Source organism: Arachis ipaensis, chromosome B6 (genome assembly GCF_059453495.1).
Source record: "Arachis ipaensis isolate K30076 ecotype BB chromosome B6, ASM5945349v1, whole genome shotgun sequence".
Lineage (NCBI taxonomy): Eukaryota > Viridiplantae > Streptophyta > Magnoliopsida > Fabales > Fabaceae > Arachis > Arachis ipaensis.
In genome coordinates this window covers 137,749,786-137,769,753 of record NC_142441.1, presented here as the reverse complement: position 1 = coordinate 137,769,753, position 19,968 = coordinate 137,749,786, and the positions used below count along the sequence as shown (strand labels likewise).

Here is a 19,968-nt window from a genome sequence, read left to right as displayed (position 1 = left end):
TCACATAAAAATATTTTTATGCGAAAATAATAGTTAAAATTTATTTAAAATAATTTAATTTAATATGACAATATATTATTGTCTATATAATTTTTTATAATAATATTACATAAAAATTAAATTCATATTATAATATAAAAATTAAATTTATATAATAATATTATATAACAAAAAATTTAAAAAGTAATGAAATTTATTATTTTTAATTATTAATCTAATTATATTTGTTACTAATATTTTTAAATATTACTGATTAATAGGCAAAAAACAATAAATTTATTTTTGTTCTAACATTTCTCTTTTATAATTTAAAAATATTATCTGTATATTAAAATTAATCACTAATAAAATCAGTCACCAGTATATTTGTATATAAATATATATAATTTAATTCATTTTTAATATATATATTTTAATATGTATTTTATTCTGATGATTGATTTTTTTGGTTAATTTAGTGTATACGTAGCATAGTCCTAATAATTTGATGACATCCTTAGGTAGTGTTTGGTGGAGAGACAGAAACGGAAGGACTGAGACTGAGAGATAAAGACTAAGAAATAGAGATTGAAATAAATCTCAGTATTCTGTTTGATGCAAAGTAGGAGACAGAAATTGAAATAAGAATGAAATTCTAATTTAATTTATACATATGGTAAAATTAGAATTAATTAATTAAAATGAAGGTATTTTAGATATAAAATGTTATTAAAGTTTTAGTCTTCATCTCTAAAAATTTTAGTCCCCTATGTAAGAACATTTAAAAAAAAAACTAAAATACTAAAATTTTGGAACAGAAATAAAAAATTTAATACCAGTCTCTCTACCAACAAACATAATACGACTGAGTCACTCTCCCAATCCCTACACCTGAAAACAAAGGCTAGCTAAAGACTTAAAACCATCTAAAAGAGAGATATATACAATTATACATTGAGTAATATGCTCGTAAACTAAAAACATCTCTCCCCCAAGATCGTGAGAACAACTGCAATACCATAAGACAACAAATGGATTTGACTCAAAATTCCCAAACCGTAGTTGCAATTGGACTCTTTTGTGTGATCATCACCACGCTTTGCTGCTTCTTCTTTTTTCATCGCTCCAAAGCTTCTCAAACGAGAAGAAGAGAACCCCCTATGGTTGACGGTGCATGGCCTTTACTCGGTCACCTCCCATTACTGAGCGGTTCCAAAGCAACTCACCATCTCTTCGGTTCCATCGCTGACAAGTACGGACCCCTTTTCACCATCAAAATCGGTCACCCCCGAGTACTAGTCATCAACAACTCAGAAACCGCAAAAGAGTGTTTCACCACAAACGATTTGGCCGTGTCATATCGTCCCAATCTCGTTGCCGTTGAAACCATGACATACAACCACGCCATGTTTGGGTTCGCACCTTACGGTCCCTATTGGCGCGAGATTCGGAAAATCGTCACTCTAGGGTTCCTTTCAAATTACCAAATTGACCTTCTCAGTCATGTCCGCGTCTCTGAAGTCCAGACATCGATTAAAGAGCTCTTCAATGTTTGGACGCGGAAGAAGGACAGTTCTGACTTTTCACAAGTGGAATTGAAGCAATGGTTCCATGAGTTAGCTTTCAATACGGCTCTCAGAATCGTAGCTGGGAATCGGTATTTTGGGGAAACTGCTGTGGTTAATGAGGAAGAAGCACAGAGATGTTTGAAAGCGTTAAGGGAATTCATGAGGCTGATTGGAACGTTCACTGTTGGAGATGCTGTTCCTTTTTTGAGGTGGTTTGATTTTGGAGGCGTTGAGACAGCCATGAAAGAGAATGTGAAGCAATTGGATGGTGTGGTGAGTGGGTGGATACAAGAGCATCGGCAGAATAGGGTTACAGGTAAAACAAATAATGAAGGTGATAAGGATTTCATAGATGTCATGCTTTCTTTGATTGATGGAACAACAATTCAAGGGTTTGATTGTGATACCATCATTAAAGCAACAACAATGGTATGTGCTTCCTTACAAAAAAACAATAAGTGTTGATGACTTTTATGTAATTTTCTAACCGATGCTTTATCTGAGACTTAAGAAACTAATCAATATAGGGTTACAATGTTAGAGACCCAAGTTGGTAATAGAAGGAATAAAAATTGAGGAAGGGACAAAATTGTAATAAACTAATTTGGGAGTTATGAGAGGGACAATAGTCAATATGCTAGCAATAGGTTGGAATAAATAAAAAAAAAAAGAAAATTTTTTAAGTATATTAGTATTTAGTAATTTTTAATCGTTACTAAAACACCAATATGATATGAATATTATATGATTAAAAATTGCTAAAATACCAATATGATATGAATATTATATGAATATTATGAGAGTAGTCATTGTCAATGTGCTATGCATGTAAAACAATATATTTTTTCTACACTTTATTATACACAAATAAATATTTTTATACTTATATTTTGTATACTTGTATAAGATTTATCACTTTTCATCGTTATGAAATAGAACATAAGTTAAAATTTAAATAAAATCCTATTTCATTTTGTCACATTGTGCGAAATTTGATCAACCTATTATATTACTTTTTTTTAACTTGCACCTAATAATATACATTTTACCACACTCACGACTAAAATAAATAGCATTACTTCTTATATAATGTACGCTCAATGAACTTGTAGGCATTAATTTTGGGAGCAACCGACACTAGCAGTGTTACTAATATATGGGCAATATGTTTGTTACTGAACAATCCTCGTACCTTGGAAAAACTAAGAGAAGAAATGGACATTCATGTTGGAAAAGAAAGGTGCATAAACGAGTCAGACATAAACAAGTTGGTGTACCTTCAAGCTGTGGTTAAGGAGACACTAAGGTTGTATCCACCTTCTCCTCTCTCAGGAATCCGCGAATTTAGAGAAGATTGCACCCTTGGTGGCTACCATGTGAGGAAGGGAACTCGACTACTAACAAATATTTGGAAGATCCAAGTAGACCCAAGCATTTGGGAAGATCCATTGGAGTTCAAGCCAGAGAGGTTCCTCACTACTCATAAGGATGTTGATGCAAAAGGGAACCATTTTGAGTATATACCTTTTGGGAGTGGTAGAAGGATATGTCCTGGAATATCATTTGGCCTGCGAAGTGCACATTTGACTCTAGCAAGCTTTCTTCACTCTTTTGAAATCTCAAAATTATCCAATGAGCCTGTTGATATGACTTCAGTGGTTGAGATAACCAACATCAAAGTTACTCCATTGAAGGTTCTTATCAAACCGCGTTTACCTCCCAATCTTTATTATAAAGCCATGTGATGTATGATATCTTAATTAGTTAAATAATGCAAAAGATCCTTGAATAATCTTGTATTGTGATAATAATGAATAATCTTTAGGGCCTTCGTCATTTTACTTATTTTGTCATGTTTGAATAAAAACGAGCATATTTCAAAAACAATATATAGGTAATAATGTTCATTTTTATTTTATGTTGTTTTATATAAATCATAGGATGCCATGCAAAATTACCAAGTAGTGCTAGGGAGCCAATGGTCTAAGTGTACAATGGGCTAAATCTTTGGTTTATGAATCAAATGAACATCACCTATACTATACAGAATAACCATCCGAATACCAGGGATAACCATCCAGATACCAGGGATAATAAACATCTCATGTTATAAAAAGCTAATTTTGGATTCACCAAGGTTTGAACCCTTGACCTTCCGGATCTAGAATTCTTATACCATGTCCTGAAACCACTCATCCCAAAAACGTAACTTGACAGGACAATGTAACACTAATAATAATATCTCTAATACTTTCTAAACCTTCATTGTACACATTGTACGTTTAGGTCATTGGCTCCCTATACTTTCTCTTTTCGATATATTATAAGTCATAAATATCTCTCTACTCCAATAAGTGTGAAATTAAAAGGAGTAATAGTTTAGGGTATTACCCACAAACTAAGGATAAAGAGCATAGTAGAATTTAAAAAAAAAAAAAGTATAAGTAGAGAATGAAAATATTAAACAATATAAATAATTGATATATCGGATGTTCAATTTATTAAGTGTGCATATGGTTATTTTAATATTAAAATTTAGGTGAGTAATTTGGAGATTTAGTGTGTTTTACTTGAATTAGGCCAATTTAAAAATTCGTTGTTTATGTTCAAAAAAGTCATTGATTACCTAATATAATCCCATCTCCTAAGTAACACGACAACAATTAAGCATTTATTTTTTAGCCAATGATATTAGATATATATTAAAATTAACTACTTGCGTAAAATATATATCAAACAAAAATACTATTTACATACTAAAATCAGCTACTAAAATCAGTTATTATATATTTATATATGAATATACATATTATTTAATTCAATTTTAATATGAAAAAGTATATGGAACCAAGAGGTTACCAGCCAAAAACTAAACAAAATCATATTAATTTATATTAATTATTAATTTTAAATTTTTTAAATTCAAAATTTAAAAAATTCAAAATTGATTAAATAAATCTAATTAAAACCTATAAAAATCTTCCTCTTCTCTCTCACATTAATCTACCCACCTACAACAATCATACACACAAACCTCTCTCTCTCACCAATACTGCTGGAAGCGCCGGCGACTTCCATGCTCTCCGCGACGCCCTCAACAAGCGCATCCAAGACAACTGATTCAACACGAAGTCCACCTCCCGTTTGTTATTCTTGTTTTTTTTTTTTTGGTTAATTTTCAATCTCTTTTTCAATGTTTTTTCCTCTGTTTCTTTTTTTTTTTTTGCTTTTCCGAAGGGAATAGCAGTACTGCATCAGAAAATTGAAGCCTATTATTCCATACAAGATCTATGGAACTAGCTTTTATTATTATTAAGCGGCAGCAACTGTCCCTGTGGTATGAAAGGAGTAGCCTCGTGTCTTGTTTGGGTAGCCAGATTGTGTTTGCTCCTTGTTCCTCAAAGCTTTCATGGAAGAAGAAATGTTCCTTTTCTTCTCTTTCGCTTCATCTCAATTACAGAAATATAAAAAAATATTCATTTAATATAAAAAAAACATCCTAATAATTAACAAAAGAAATATTCAGTTATATTTTAGCAAAAATAATTAAATATCTATAAAATTTAAAAAAATTATGAAATTCTTAAAGAAATAGAGACATTCACATTTGTAATACAAAAAAATTTGAAAAATATATAAAAGAACATCCATTTAGTATGAAAAAGAAACATTCTGATACTTAGCAGAAGAAACATCCATGTATATTAACTCGTAGAGATTTTGGATTCACCCAAAAGTATTTGGCTGATTTTTGGCTAATACCCTTTTAGTTCCCTAGCATTGCTCTTTTAATATATATTTTGTATTCCAAGCATGCTAAGTGTATATTAAATTTAGTCACTAGCATAAAATATTAAAATATATATTAGAATACAAAATACACAGTAAAAATAAGTTAAATAATACTTATATTTATAACGAATATATTTCAATATCTATTTTACATAGTAGTTAATTTTTGTGTACATCTAACATGGTTGAAATACAAAATATATATTAAAGTTGAGTTAAACTACATATGTATTTATATACAAATATACCGATGACTGATTTTGATAACTGATTTTAATATTGACTAATTAACTAAAAATCAGGATCACGAATAACCATTCTATAAGGGAATAACTTTATAAATACTAAATCCTAACTACACAAGAAGGTATGCTATTCACTCTAAATTACATTACACTCATCTCATTGTCTTTCTTACTTAAGCATTGGAGTACCTTTGCAGGTGTCCATTGCCACCATTTTTCGAAAGCCGATGTATACCTCATCCACCTTAGGCAAAGGTGAGTTCAGCCCTGAATAGGACGAGCTATACTTTTCCCAAGACTTATCACACAGGAATATTTGGTGCCCACCATGGGGCCAAAATTTTAAATTAACCACACCATTGTCTTTTTTGTCATATTTTCATCTCTTTTTTGCATTGTAGATCACGACCTAGGGCAGAAGAGCAAAGCAATCCCTCCTCCTCGTCCCACTCAAGTTGAGTTTCTGGCTATCAATGAGTCTTTGTGGGCAGAAGTCCAACCCGTGACCAAGCTAATGAACCATAAACAAAACAGCCGACGTGACGAGGAGGAAAACATAAAAACCCTACCAACAACGATGATGATGACGACCATACTGCGGAAACCAAAGCCGCGAAGATAGTCACCCCAAAGCCATCGATAAAGAGAACCAATCCCTTCTCAAAGGAAGTTACGAGCTTCCAAATGCCAAAGAACTTCACTATGCCAATGACACTGAAATCCTATGAGGAAATCGGTGATCCCAACATTCACGTCACTAAAATCTACTCAATGATGTTCATGAACGGTGCATCTGACTCGATACTTTATTTGTAGTACATTTATGACTTTCTTAGATGCATGGTACTGCTGCCTTGATCTAGTTTTCTAGTTTAGTTGCAGGTTCTATATCAAGTTTCGATGAGCTGGCCGACCTCTTCGTCAACAATTTCGGAGCTTCAAAAATCCATGTGCTTGACTTGGACTATCTTAGCACCATAAAACAAGGACAACATGAAAGCTTTGAGGACTACATGATGAGGTTTGCTAAAGCAACCATGGAAATACCTAACCTGAATCTAGAAGTCCACTTGCATGCAATAAAGAGTGGGCTCCGACCTAAAAAATTTCAGGAGACTATAGCAGTGATGAAGCCAAAGAGGCTAGCCGAGTTCAAGAAAAGGACAACAAACCAAATTGAAATAGAAGAACTTCGACAAATTCGGAGAGCAGAAAAACCTAACTCTAGCTATAAGGTGGACCAAAAGCTGTTCAAACTAACATCGAAATTTGACACATATACTCCATTCAACACTAAAAGGGAAGACATCATTAAAGATATCTTACACTCTAAATTGATCAAACCACCAAACAAAGCCATAACTTATCAAGACCAATGATATGTGAACAAATATAAGTACTGTACTTTTTACCAGAAGTATGGCCATACCATAGCTGATTGTGTTATAGCAAAAGACCTCCTTGAAAAACTAGCTCACCAGAGCCTGTTAGACAAATACATAGATAGTTAAGGATAGAGACGAAACACAACGAACTTTTGCCAACATTCAAAGGCGAATGACAATTATAGAGACAAAGGAAAAAGGTAAACGAAAACCTTAATCAACCTCGTTGCATTATTAATTGTATTTCTGGTGATTTCACAAGTGAAAGATGTTGCAATTCTGCCCAAAAGAGGCCGTACAGGGCAATGATGTCAGTGATTGAGTCCGAATCGACTTTAACCACTAACACAAATATCCTAGAGATCGCATTCAAATCTTCAGACGTCTTCAAAGCGATGGATAAAAATTTGGACAATCCTGTAGTCATATCACTTCAGGTTGGTGAGCTATTGATGAAAAAAGTCATTTTAGACCCGGACAGTAGTACAGACATGTTGTTCTATTCTACATATAAAAAAACAAAGCTAAGTGACAAAAACCTACCACCATCAATAGGGCTGTGTTTGTTTACAGGGATAGGACATTAATACAATGACACTAAGACACAAAATCGTGTTTGACAGATGAGACATGGACAGAGACATTGTGTCCAGAGACATTGAATTAGTAGATTTTGTATCCATCCTGACAGGAAGGATACAGAGACACTAACAAAGGATACAACTTATTTTTCATTTTTCTTTCATTATTTTTGTTGATTTTTTATAATTATATTTTTTATTATTATATTTTTTTCTCAAATTTTTTGAATGAAAAAAATGAGAATAGATTAGATTTCTATAATTTGTTCTATTTTATCACCAAACAGAATACAAGAACACTAAATTATGTGTCTCTGTCCTTTATGTCTTGTTATCAGTGTCTTGTCTTGTCCTGTTCTCAGAAACAAACGCAGCCTAGGAGAATTGGTAGGTTTCTCAGGTGAGCACATTCCAATGCGAGGTTATATATAGTTACAAATAACCTAGGTCAATACCCTGATTATAAAATCCTAGATATCCAATACTTAGTTCTAGACTGTTAAAGCCCATACAACATCATTTTAGGGAGACCTTCTTTAAATACATTTGGTGCTGTTGTTTCTATAGTACACCTATGTGTTAAGTTTTGTATACAGGATAACAACTTTCTCAGGGTCAACGCTGACCAGAAAGAAGCTAGACAATGCTATAATGCAAGTCTCAAAACAATCCTCCAAGGCAATCTGAGCAACAACACGTTCATGCCGTTTATAACTCGGAGAGTTTACCTCCCTTAGTGGATCTTGATCCGAGGACAGACATACAAGACCGACATATACCAACAGACAACTTGACCAAGGTGACGCTGATAGAAGATGAGAACTAACATACCTACACAGGAGACACATTACAAGGACCGAAAAAAGAATAACTCATCACATTGCTTTAGCAAAATGTTGGCCAATTTACCTGGACCCAAGCAGACATGCCGGAGATTGATCCGAACGTCATTTGTCACAAGCTAGCACTTAATCCCTCAAGTCGACCTATATCTCAGAAGAAACAACACCACGGCATAGACAAAAAGAAGGCATCCTTAGAGGAAACCCAAAAACCATTGGACATTGGATTTATAAAAGAAATCAGATTCACAAGCTAGTTAGCAAATGTAGTCATGGTTAAAAAACACAATGGCAAGTGGAGGATGTGTGTGGACTTCACTGACCTCAACAATACCTGTCCAAATGACGCGTATTCTTATCCTGTATTGATAAATTAGTTGACAGCTCATCTGGTTTTCAAAGTTTAAGTTTTATGGATACTTATTCTGGCTATAGCTAAATACTTATGTATTCACCAGACCAGAATAAGACTGCTTTTATTATCGACTATGGCAATTTCTATTACAAGGTTATGCCCTTTGGGTTTAAAAATGCGGGTGCTACGTATCAAAAGCTAATGGATAAAATATTTGCCAACCAAATCGGACGAAATATAGAGGTATATGTAGACAATATGGTAGCAAAGACCAAGTCTAGCATCAATCATACCAACAACCTAAAAGAAAATTTTCAACAATTCCGACTATATAACATGAAGCTAAGCCCAGAGAAGTGTGTCTTTGGAGTGCATGGGGGCAAATTTATTAAAAGAACAAACAAATTTGCAGTGGCATTTATGGAGAAGTACTCAAATCTCCTTCAACCCTTTCAATGAAAGAAGGAGAGAAAGAAGATAAATAGGAGAGTTTATTTGAATCCAGAACATTGGAGAAGAATAAATACGAACTAAAGCATAACTCGAAAGTAAAAAGTTTATTTTGCGCGAAAACAATTGAAAATCAAAATAAAATAAAATAAAGAAAACTCAAATAGATAAGTAAGATCATAACTTGTAGTGATATTTGTGGAGAAGTACTCAAATCTCCTTTGAACATTCCAACAAAAGTTTCTAACACAAACACTCTTTATGGCTAATGACTCTCTCTAAACAACCAATGTAAACGAATAAGCCATATATACATAGATGGTGTGATAAATACATCTCTCAGCAACAAGAAGCTAACCAACTAAACCAATAATACTTTCTAAAGATAGGAAGAAAGTGAGGAAGAAAATTGATTCATGAATGCTAAAATATATACACACATTATTGTTAAACTTCTTGTACAATCACATGCCATGTTTTGGTACTTTATTGAATTTATTCATGTTGAAAACCAACAGAAGTAAGGCACTTTCATTAAAGTTTCAATAATAATCCAAAGATGACCATTTAATATTCTTCCAAGATCCATACTCATTTAAGATACTAACAACATAAACTGAGAACCCAACAACGACGGCATAAAAAAATGGAAAAAAGGATGATAACATACCTGAATGTAGCGACTACCAATGCCATCGACAATATACCTGTTGCACCAAGCCGCTTCTGACACCTTGATGTTCAATTCCACGCACACAAGCTTCTCCAATCCACGCCTACCAGATACGACGCCAACGACCCACGACGCTCATTCTCTGCTTTCACCTCCAACTAGCGCCATTCAACGCCGCCCTACTTCCGACACTTTGATAGAATAATCCACGCAAATCACCTTCTCCGATCAATGCCTAACAGGTACTGCGACAACGACCTACAACGAATTTCACCTCCGTAGCCCACCACCGACCACAAAGGGAGGTTAACAACCTTCAACAATAATCACACTATCTGACTCACTAGACTATCCATTGACTAAGTCCCTTGTTTGAAGTTGGAATCCTAACTGTAGCTTTCAAATTTCTTTTATTTTTTTCTAATAAAATTTTTTCCAAAAATAAATTTTAATTTTATGATTTTTCCCTTCATTAATGTTACCAATTATTATTATTTTTACTGTAATTAATAAATTCACTTTGTTTTTTCATAGTACAGTCAATCACTTCCACTACACGTGTCACCAAGAAATACAGTACACATCACATGGTCATTTTAGCCATCTTAATTTCTTGGCCACTATAAAAGAACCCTCTTAAATATGGTACTATTTGATTTAAAATGTTGAAATAAAGTTCTCCGATTTTTAGGAGCAAAATCAAACCCTCTTATTTATAAAGAGTTAATAGTCAAAATCGTCCCTAAAAGATACCTCGATCTTCATTTTCATCCTCGAAAGATAAAATTAATCAAATTTGTCTCCGAAAGATAACCAATCTGGTCGCGTTAGTCTTTCCGTCATCTCCTGCACTGAGGTGGCTAACGCTCGCTGACATGGCCTGTTAACTGCCAGCGTGGCACTCGCTTAATGTACTCTCCTGTTGCTGATGAGATAAGTTTACTATATCAATTTAAATCAGTCCCTAAGTCCATGAACCCTAATCCCAAATCCAAAGCAATCAAACCTTACCTCCATAGCAGATTCCATGTTCCCAGGTTGTCCCTGCTGTCGCCCGGGTCACTACCTACGCCTTCAATGCCGCCAAGATGTACCTGAATGAACAGTGCTAGTGCTAGATATTCCTCCATAAGAGGGAAGTCTTCGAAAAATTGAATACTAGGATTGCCTAAAGAACAAGGGGATAGGCCATGTCCCAGCCACCACAGTCACAACCTCCACCATGTCTCAATCGATCAAGTAATGACGACGGACCTTGACTTTCGGTGTCTGGTAAACCATGATTGCCGGTTGGTATCACCACCTTCAACTGTTCCTGGAATTTGCTTTCATGAAGACTATTTCTTCTCTGATCCCTAATGCTAGACTACTCTTTAGCACTTATTCTATCTCCTCTTCTGTACTTCAAGCTTTCTCTCCTAGAAAATGGAATTTCTAAAACAACAGCAACACTTTCAATGTTTGAATATGATCTAGTGGACAATGAATGACAAGAATCTGAGTAATCCAATTTGACACCAGTTGATAGAGGCTTGTATTGACATTTGTTTTTACTTGTAAAATTCTCTTCATCCAGCCTCAAAGTCTATTCATCCAGCCTCAAAGTCTCTTCCTTGGAAGCTTTTTGCCTCTCAGAAATATCTTGCTCACAGAAAGACTTTGTTTCACGTGAAACACTTGGTTTTGAGTGTGTAAAATCATACAAAACAAATTCTGTCACCATAGAGTTATCAAATATTTGTCTTTCTTGTTCAAAATCTAAATTGCTGGAAACTACCACATGTGCTACCATGGAGCAATCTTTGTCAAACTCATGGGATTCCGAGCCGATTGCACTTGCACTGCTCTTCTTTCTATTATCAATGGAGTGGAAGGTATATACCCAATTGAACGCACTGTTTCCATGTGTTAGATAAATCACTTAACAACGATTTCTTATGTCTTGTTCCTTGTAATGTTTGCAGTCTCATTTGATCTGGCCTCATCAGTTTCCACCTTATGGCTTGTTGGACTTCTCAAAGATTTTGACTTTGTGAATTGATTCATCCTTTTCCTAAGAGGGTTAAGTTCAACACAAAGAATCAAGAATGCTACCTGAGAAAGAGATGTCACTCCTCCAGGAAATTTCAATTTTCTTCCTTCTTTTCATGCCCATTTTCCTTACAGCTTTTCTGTCCTCTGAATTCTAATACATGGAAAAACAAGTAGCGGTGTTGATGATAGATTTTGTTCTACTTTGGACTACGATACAAACGGCGTCGATGCGTAGACGATGGCGGTATTGAAGGGCGTAGGTAGTGACGCGAGCGGCAGCAGGGACAACCTGGAACATGGAATCTGCTATGGAGGTGAGGTTCGGTTCATTTGGATTTGAGATTAGGGTTCATGAACTTAGGGACTTATTTGAATTGATCTAATAAACTTATCTGCAACAAGAGAGTACACTAAGAGAGTGCCACGCTGGCAGTTAACAGGCATGTCAGCGAGCGTTAGCCACCACATCGCAAGAGATGACGGAAGGACTAACGTGACTAGGTTGGTTATCTTTCGGGGACAAATTTGATTAATTTTATCTTTCAGAGACGAAAATGGAGATCGAAATTTCTTTCAAGAACGGTTTTGACTATTAACTCTATTTATAAAAGGAAAAGTCTAGGGGCCAGCAACTTTTTCAAATTTTGGCCAGTATGTAACCAACAAAAAAAAGTGAGCCATTGGATGAAATCTCACACCATTAAAATTATCATTGATGACTATTTGATGGCTATAAATCACAAAAGTTGCTGGCCCGTAGCACTCCTCTTTATAAAATTTAAAAAATTTTACAACAAACAAAACATATTCTCTAATTTGATGTTAAATTTTTTTTTTTTTGCAAAGTAATCCAACCTATCGATTACACATTTCTATAAAAAAAATTAGAGTAAAAGACAAATAGGTCCCTGACCTTTTTTTTCGCGGACATTTTCGTCCTCAAGGAAGAAAAAATACATTCAAGTCGCTTACCCCCGAAAAACGTGGACATTTTAACCCTTCCGTTAAATTCAGGCGTTTGGGCTGGACGGAAAAGTCTGACCTGGCCGTTACGGAGCCCACGTGGCAAGGGGCTTTTCGAAACAGGACATATAAGTCCCCGGAGAGTAAAATGACGCCGTTTTGTTACCTCCCCCAATCTTTCAAATTGTTCTGCCCTAATCCCTCGTCTGCACAGAAACGGCGAAGTGGGTGTTGTTGTGGGGAGTGGAGGAAGAAAGGAAATTCTTCCTTCCATGGCATCTGAAGGAGTATCATCAAGCTGGAGAAGAAGTGGAGATCAGTTCGGCTCGAGCTCGCATCCTAACGGAAAGGATGGCAAAGATGGCGTCTCACCCAAGTGCTGGTGTTCCATTCTTTTCTCTATCAGGTTCAGAGTCCATTGAGATGTTTGTTGGTGTAGGTGCTTCAAGGGTGAGGGACTTGTTCAACAAGGCAAAAGCGAATTTGCCGTGTTTGATGTTCATTGATGAGTTAGATACTGTAGGGAGGCAGAGAGGTACTGGCATTGGTGGAGGGAATGATGAAAGAGAGCAAACACTGAATCAATTTCTCATAGAAATGGATGGATTCACCAGAAACACTGGTGTTATTATAATTGCTGCCACCAACAGACCTGAGATTCTTGATTCTGCATTGCTTAGACCTGGCAGGTAATAAACTTTTGTGTTTCATAAGCATGAAATAATTTCTATCTATAATTGAAGTTGAATCCGTGTCAAGAAACACGTCATTAATGTTTATTTTTATTTTGTCTATAGGTTAGTGTTGGATATCCTAATATAAGAGGGAGGGAATTTGTATTGTAGAAGAATGATTCAAGAAAGTAAAAAAAAATGGCATGGCTTCTTTGAATTTGTATCAAGTTCAAAGAGTAGATATTAAAATGGTGCACAATATCCATAAGTGTGGTATATGTTCCAGCTATTCCAATTACCACAGCTGCTACAATTATAGCCACTATGGCTATTGTTTCACACCCCAAAATCCTGTATTTTCCTGAAATCTTCAAGTAGCATGAGCATGGAAGAAGAATAGAAGCTGTGACACTTAGAAATGCTCCAACCAGAGACATTAGTTCCCCAAATAAAAGCACAGTCAATGCAATAATGACAGTGCTGATTACCATTATAGTGCTGACCAAAATTTTGGTGAATCTATTCTTGTACTTTCTTGGAAGCAAATTTTTCAAAGCATTGGTGATAGGTGTTGTCATCAAAGCATACTTCGATATTGGATTGACCAATGTTGTGTATATTGCTACTCTTGAGCTTAATTTGTCTATTGGCAGGTTCAATGTTACTTGTGATTGAACGTTTGGACCGAACATGAGGTATCCGATTATAGCCATAGAAGCAAAACCAGCTGCGGTTAAAAAAAAGCACACAAACAGAACCTGCAATGTAAAGAAAAAACCCAAATTGGATGAGAAACAAAAACAACTCTTCTTGCGTGAAAATTTTACATTAGCTAGTCCTCCATGATGTATACTTTTTATCAACAAAATTTCGCCTTTCGGAATCAGGTCTTCCATTCTCAAAGCATCGAAAACCTTGATCAAGAAAGGAGCAATTGGCAGAGTGGTAGAAAGGGTAGGATTCATCCCAAATCTAGTTACCATCATAAACATTGCATTGATAGCCCTTTTTAGAGAGAAACTGAACCAGTGGAAGAGCAGCGGAAGAAGAAGAAGAAGCAGCGTAGTTTTCCAAGAACGTAAGCCTCTGTAATCGAGGTAGAAGAAGCAGGAGAGGAAGACGAGGAGGGTGAGCAAGAAGAAGCTAGCTATGCCAAGATTGGGGGAGCAAGAACTCATAAGCAAGAAGAAGCTACTTGGGTAAAACAAAGTCTTCTCTTTCTTCTTCATCCACTACACCCACTTCACCGTTTCTATGGAGTCGAAGGATTAGGGCTCAACAATTTAAAAGATTGGGAAAAGTGGTGAAATGGTGTCGTTTTAGTGCGTGGGGACTAATTTGTCCTATTTTCAAAAGTTGAAAGCCACGTGTCATCCCGTAACAGCCAGGTCAGCTTCACGTTTGCCACATCAGAATTTTGTGTTGGATTTAACGGAGTGAATTCAACAGAAGGATGAATTTGTCTGCATTTTTGAAGGGTCAAGGACATGAATGTATTTTTCAATTCTTGAGAACTAAAATATTCGTAAAAAAAAGGTCAAGGACCTATTTGTCTTTTACTCAAAAAATTATATACAAAACCGATAGAATTGAACTGTAAACACTTTATTGACAAACCCTTAGGCTGTTAGGCAGTAATCCACGGACTACCATTAGCGTAGGCAACCAAAATAAAATACAAAAATATTTGGTAACCAAAGAAAATCAGTCAAAAACAGCTATAATTTGCCTTATGTAGTATTTATTAATTGTTGCGACAATTAATAAATACTAAATAAGGTAAATTCTTACCTTTTTTTTTTTGTCTCCTTAACATTACCCAGTAAAATATTGCATTGGCAGTGTTAAAAATGAAAATACTCCAGTAGTTCCAAAACAAAACAACGGTTCACACATTACGCCGCAATCAACACTGGAATAGCGAAGAAACTATTCTTCTTCTTCTTCTTCTTCTTCGCGATTCCTTCAATGGCTTCGGGGCTTCAAAAGATTCTCACAAGATCAGTAGCCAACACGAGATTCCTCGCCACTTCCCTCCAACGCGTTTCGCAAGTTCCGCCACTGAAACCCTCAGAACCGCAAACCCCTTCTATTCAACTCCCTTTCCCACCAATTCATCCGATTCCAGAAACGGAGTACTTTGCCGCTTCTTGTTCCCCCGTGATTTTCCCTAGCTTCCCGTTTGGTTTTTTCTTAAATCCCATTCCCTCAATTGGGCCTCCCTCGCCTGCGGATTCGCATGGTGGCGGTGGTGACGACGATTCAGGCAAGCTGTGGGCCGATAGTGTGAAGAAGAAGAGGAAGCGGAAGATGAACAAGCACAAGTACAAGAAGCTCAGGAAACGGATGAGGAGACAGACTTAGGGGAGGTGAGTTTGATTTTATTTTATTTTATTAATTTTGGTAATGAGATTAGAAAATGCATTGAATATTTGAACTTGATGAATCGTTTTTCCGCTTGTTAGAAATCTGTCACAACTCACAATGTTTTTCGTTAAGTTTGATTTTTGTTTCATAGTTTTTGAGACGAGTCGCTTCCTTTCTAACCTGGTTGTTGGGGAATAAAGTATGTTCAAAGTTGAAAGAAATGTTTAGCAATTTGCCCTGGAATTTAGACATAGTTTATGATAGGATGTAATGTCACTCTTTGATCTAGCAAACCCTCATAGGGAATGGGATATAGGGTAATTATTATTTTTATTGTTGCATTGGATAAGGTAAGAGGACAGGGGTGTGTGCGCAAAAATTTATTTGTGTGATGTATTATTACACATGGAGTTTCAACATCGAATTATAAAGGCAAACACATTATGAGAACCAACAAGTATCTGTCAATTTCTTCATGTGAGGTCTCAGATATCTGTTCTTCACTTTTTGACTTGCATTTGAGAAACTTGTATTATTAATAAGTGGAAAATAGTACTCTATGATGGTGATTCTTTTACCTAGTAATGCTGGCCAGCTTTTGCACGTGGCATTGATCATACTCGGTTGTTACCACACTTGAACGAAGCTCTTTAAAGAGGATAAAAGATTTGGTTCATAGGATGGTAGTCTAGGAAAGTGTACGAGGTTCTTTTAATTGCATATTGTTCCATGATTTGTGAAGTTTTACTCTTTAGTTCTGTTCAGAAAGTGTTTCCTACCGGAAGTTATCATGTATGAACAATGATTCTCTCTCCTTTATTTTCCTTTTTCCTTGTAATGAGTTGTTTCAAATAAGTTGATACACAAGAAAAATAATTAAGTGCAACAAACTAAATCCAATGATCCTGCCTTTTATGTTATATGTAAACAGTTGCTTTATACTCTTCAAATTAGCACTATTCCCTTATATTAGGAATTTTATGCTTAATAATTTTGTTTGTTTTCTTTTCCTTATCTCCGCTAAGTACATGCTATGTGCTAATAATATCAACCTAAAAATTTAGCTTAAACTCTTATTGAAGTCTCAGCTCTGTTTCTTCATGAAGTGTATACTATTGACAATCTTGATTAGGAATACTTAACTGTATCTTTGAAATCAAGAGAAAGCAAATAAGCATGTTAAATACTGCTCTTGAACAATTATCGTGAACTCTAATTTATGAGGTTGGTTTCTTTTGAACAAATTCAAGCATAAAATAGGATTTCAAAATCAGACAATACTTATTAGTTTAACTATTTAATTAAAATACGTCTATCTGTGTTTGACGAATTTTGCAGACAGATGAAATAAGTATCTTTGGAAGGAGAAAAAGTAGATAATCTGGTTAGGAATTTTGTCTCTAGGGTTCTGCGTAACATGCAACACCTAGAATACAATTACATAGACAGAAGTCAAGAGATGCTTTAAAAGAAATTCTTTAATATTTTGACCATTTGTAACGTGGATTCCTAGCATGATCACTGATGCAGCTAAGAGGTTAGTTGCTGAAGTTTGCTGACTGTTGCTAAGTAAAATTGTCAGCATATGCAAGGATGTTCACTATATTTAATTTGACAAGGTACAAAAGCCAACATAAATAGTAAAACAGTGTCAGCTTACCAAACAATGCTGCATAAATAGAGGGATGCTAGTGCACAGAGCTCTCACTTGGTAGGGTTTGGAGAGGGAAGATACTCACACTCTTACTCATGGCAGCATAGAATTTGTTTATGGGATTTGAACCTGTGACCAGCACATAATGCAAAGATTGTTGTTGCATAGATGCATAAAATATCATAGCTATGGCAGCCTATTTCATATGGTTTCACTTGTTGGAGTCTACCCAATTTCCCATTAGGAGAGAGACTGTTCTAAGGATTTGCATCATGACCAGGTAGGTATATGATATTAACCTTCCTCTTGCAGTGTTGCACTAAGGCTCCCCCACACATACCAGCTGTAGGCTTGAAAAAAGTGAAGCAAATTTTTGGAGGTTTTTGTGATTTTCGATCCTAGTTTTTCTTACAAGTAGAAAGAAAACTCTACATTTACCAGATTCTTTGCCTCATCATAACAAGCTTTCTGGTGCATTAACTGTCCTTTTCTGCGACAGATATTTAGTTATGATTGCTCAAGTAAACAATTAGTATCTGGCTTTAATGCTTGGTGGATGATTTTATTTATCTCTTTATTCTATTTATTTATTTTTTTTGATAGAAAAGACATCCTCACATTCAAATAGCATAGATACAAAAGAAATGGCTGTTTCCTAAATGGGTAAACCCTATAACGTAGAATACCAGTCCCTTTGAATATCACATAGACAATCTTATCCCAAATTTAACCAATTAATCATTAGTTGAAAAGAAATCACTATAACCCCAGAATTCCTTTCCAATCATATATACTAAAGTTCTAAAAATACTATGGACTACCACAGTATCTTAGCTTCTTTATACGAGCCAAAGACTCTGAATTTAGTGAGTACATAAGTTCATAGGGAAAACCCATGACTTTCCATACCAAAAATCCTAATCCTGAAGAGTTTTGAGTAGTATCCTACAGAGGGTGTTCAAATTCTCTCTAGCAGCTTCTTTATGCTGGTTGTCTCTGCGGTTCAGTTGTTGCCAACCTATGATGGTGAAGATACAGTATTCTCAAAGATGTTGTTTCCCTTTACCTATCTTGGTTAACTATTTTCAATTCCAGAAAATGACTAATACAGTTTCTTTTTCATTTTTTTAAGGTATGTTTTTATCCCTAATATTTGCAAGAAGTTTCAAAGTTACTCCTAACATTTTTACCAATTTCAACCCCAATGTTTGGAATAAGTTTAATTATATTTGTATGTGTTAACTATGTCTGTTAATATGGTTTAAAATTGACCTCAATTTTAAAATTTATAATCATTTTTGTCCATAATTGTATGGTTTATGTTTCAAAATTAACTTGATTGAACTATGATTAATAGATAGCGTTAACACATAGAAATAGAATTGAAACGTATATCAGGCGTCAAGTGTAAAATTTATATAAAATTAAATGTTAGGGTATTTTTAAAACTTCTTGCACACGTTAGGTACAAAAAATATATTTTACCTTTTTTTAAAATAATCTAGCTGGGAAAGATTGGTGTTTTATGATTGTTTCTCATTTTTGTAATCACAAAAATAAAATAAAATAAAATAAAATATTGCTATTTTCCCTCCTAGGATATGGTTGTATAGAGTACAGGTTGATATTTGTGATTTTTCTTTTCTTCTTATAATTAAATAGTGAGGGAGGTAAATATCATATATATACAAGAAAAAATTAGAAATTATTTTTCTGATACAAATTTCAAGCTGTTTTGTAGCTCAATAATTTTTCTGCTTTCTCTCCTACAAAATTTACAGTTGTCTTATACCCTAGAGTAGACCAACAACCTTGGGCGTTGCAATTGCATATGTTTATGAATTAAAGAAACTTTGAAATAGATATATAAATTCTGTTGGTTTTAAGTTGGTATAATCTGTTTTGGTGTCTCTGCCAACTCGCGGCCAAATATACATTAAGATGGAGAAACAAAAAGGAAGGTGGAAAAATGGGTCTTCATTGATAAACTGCTATGGTGAATAATTTTAATACTAAAGTGAAGTGAAGAAAAACGGCTATAAAAGCTGATTCTTGTTGGGTATTCTTGCAGAAGCAAACCTCAATAGTAGTACTAGTATAATCAAGTCTCTTGCTTTAAAATAGATTGGTTAATGCTTTTTATTTAACTGGGTATTAATCAAGTCTATTCCAATTAATCAATAGTTTCTCTTTGCTTTATTTATTTATTTATTTATCTCACATTTTCAAGTATCTCTTGTATATCATAATATTTGAAAAACGGGCTTCTGTTTTTTCTGTTTCTTTCCCATTCGACGGGAAGATTGTTGGATGATTACTTATTTTATAAAATTTTCGGATCCTCAAATTCAGAATAAACATGGCCCTATAATGCTGGCATCTCTGCCATTGGCCGTATCTATATGA

General features: G+C 34.8%; 1 protein-coding gene and 2 pseudogenes across 1 annotated transcript; 1 reads left to right on the top strand and 2 right to left on the bottom strand.

Annotated features, from left to right (window-relative positions):
- Nucleotides 1-1,010: 1,010 nt before the first annotated feature.
- LOC107648433 (cytochrome P450 82A4-like) lies at nt 1,011-3,292 on the top strand. Its single transcript, XM_016352300.3, has 2 exons — nt 1,011-1,976; nt 2,660-3,292. The coding sequence occupies exons 1-2, from the start codon at nt 1,011-1,013 to the stop codon at nt 3,290-3,292; spliced, it is 1,599 nt and encodes a 532-aa protein (XP_016207786.1).
- A 7,585-nt stretch (nt 3,293-10,877) lies between these two features.
- LOC148562883 (uncharacterized) lies at nt 10,878-12,202 on the bottom strand (annotated as a pseudogene).
- A 1,463-nt stretch (nt 12,203-13,665) lies between these two features.
- On the bottom strand, nt 13,666-14,770 carry LOC148562882 (amino acid transporter AVT1I pseudogene; annotated as a pseudogene).
- Nucleotides 14,771-19,968: the final 5,198 nt, after the last annotated feature.

Bases quoted from the DNA above. Each gene is read 5' to 3' on its own strand.
- LOC107648433 (XM_016352300.3), top strand. From the start codon at position 1,011: ATGGATTTGACTCAAAATTCCCAAACCGTAGTTGCAATTGGACTCTTT. The intron at 1,977-2,659 runs GTATGTGCTTCC...ATGAACTTGTAG, and splicing joins TCATTAAAGCAACAACAATG to GCATTAATTTTGGGAGCAAC.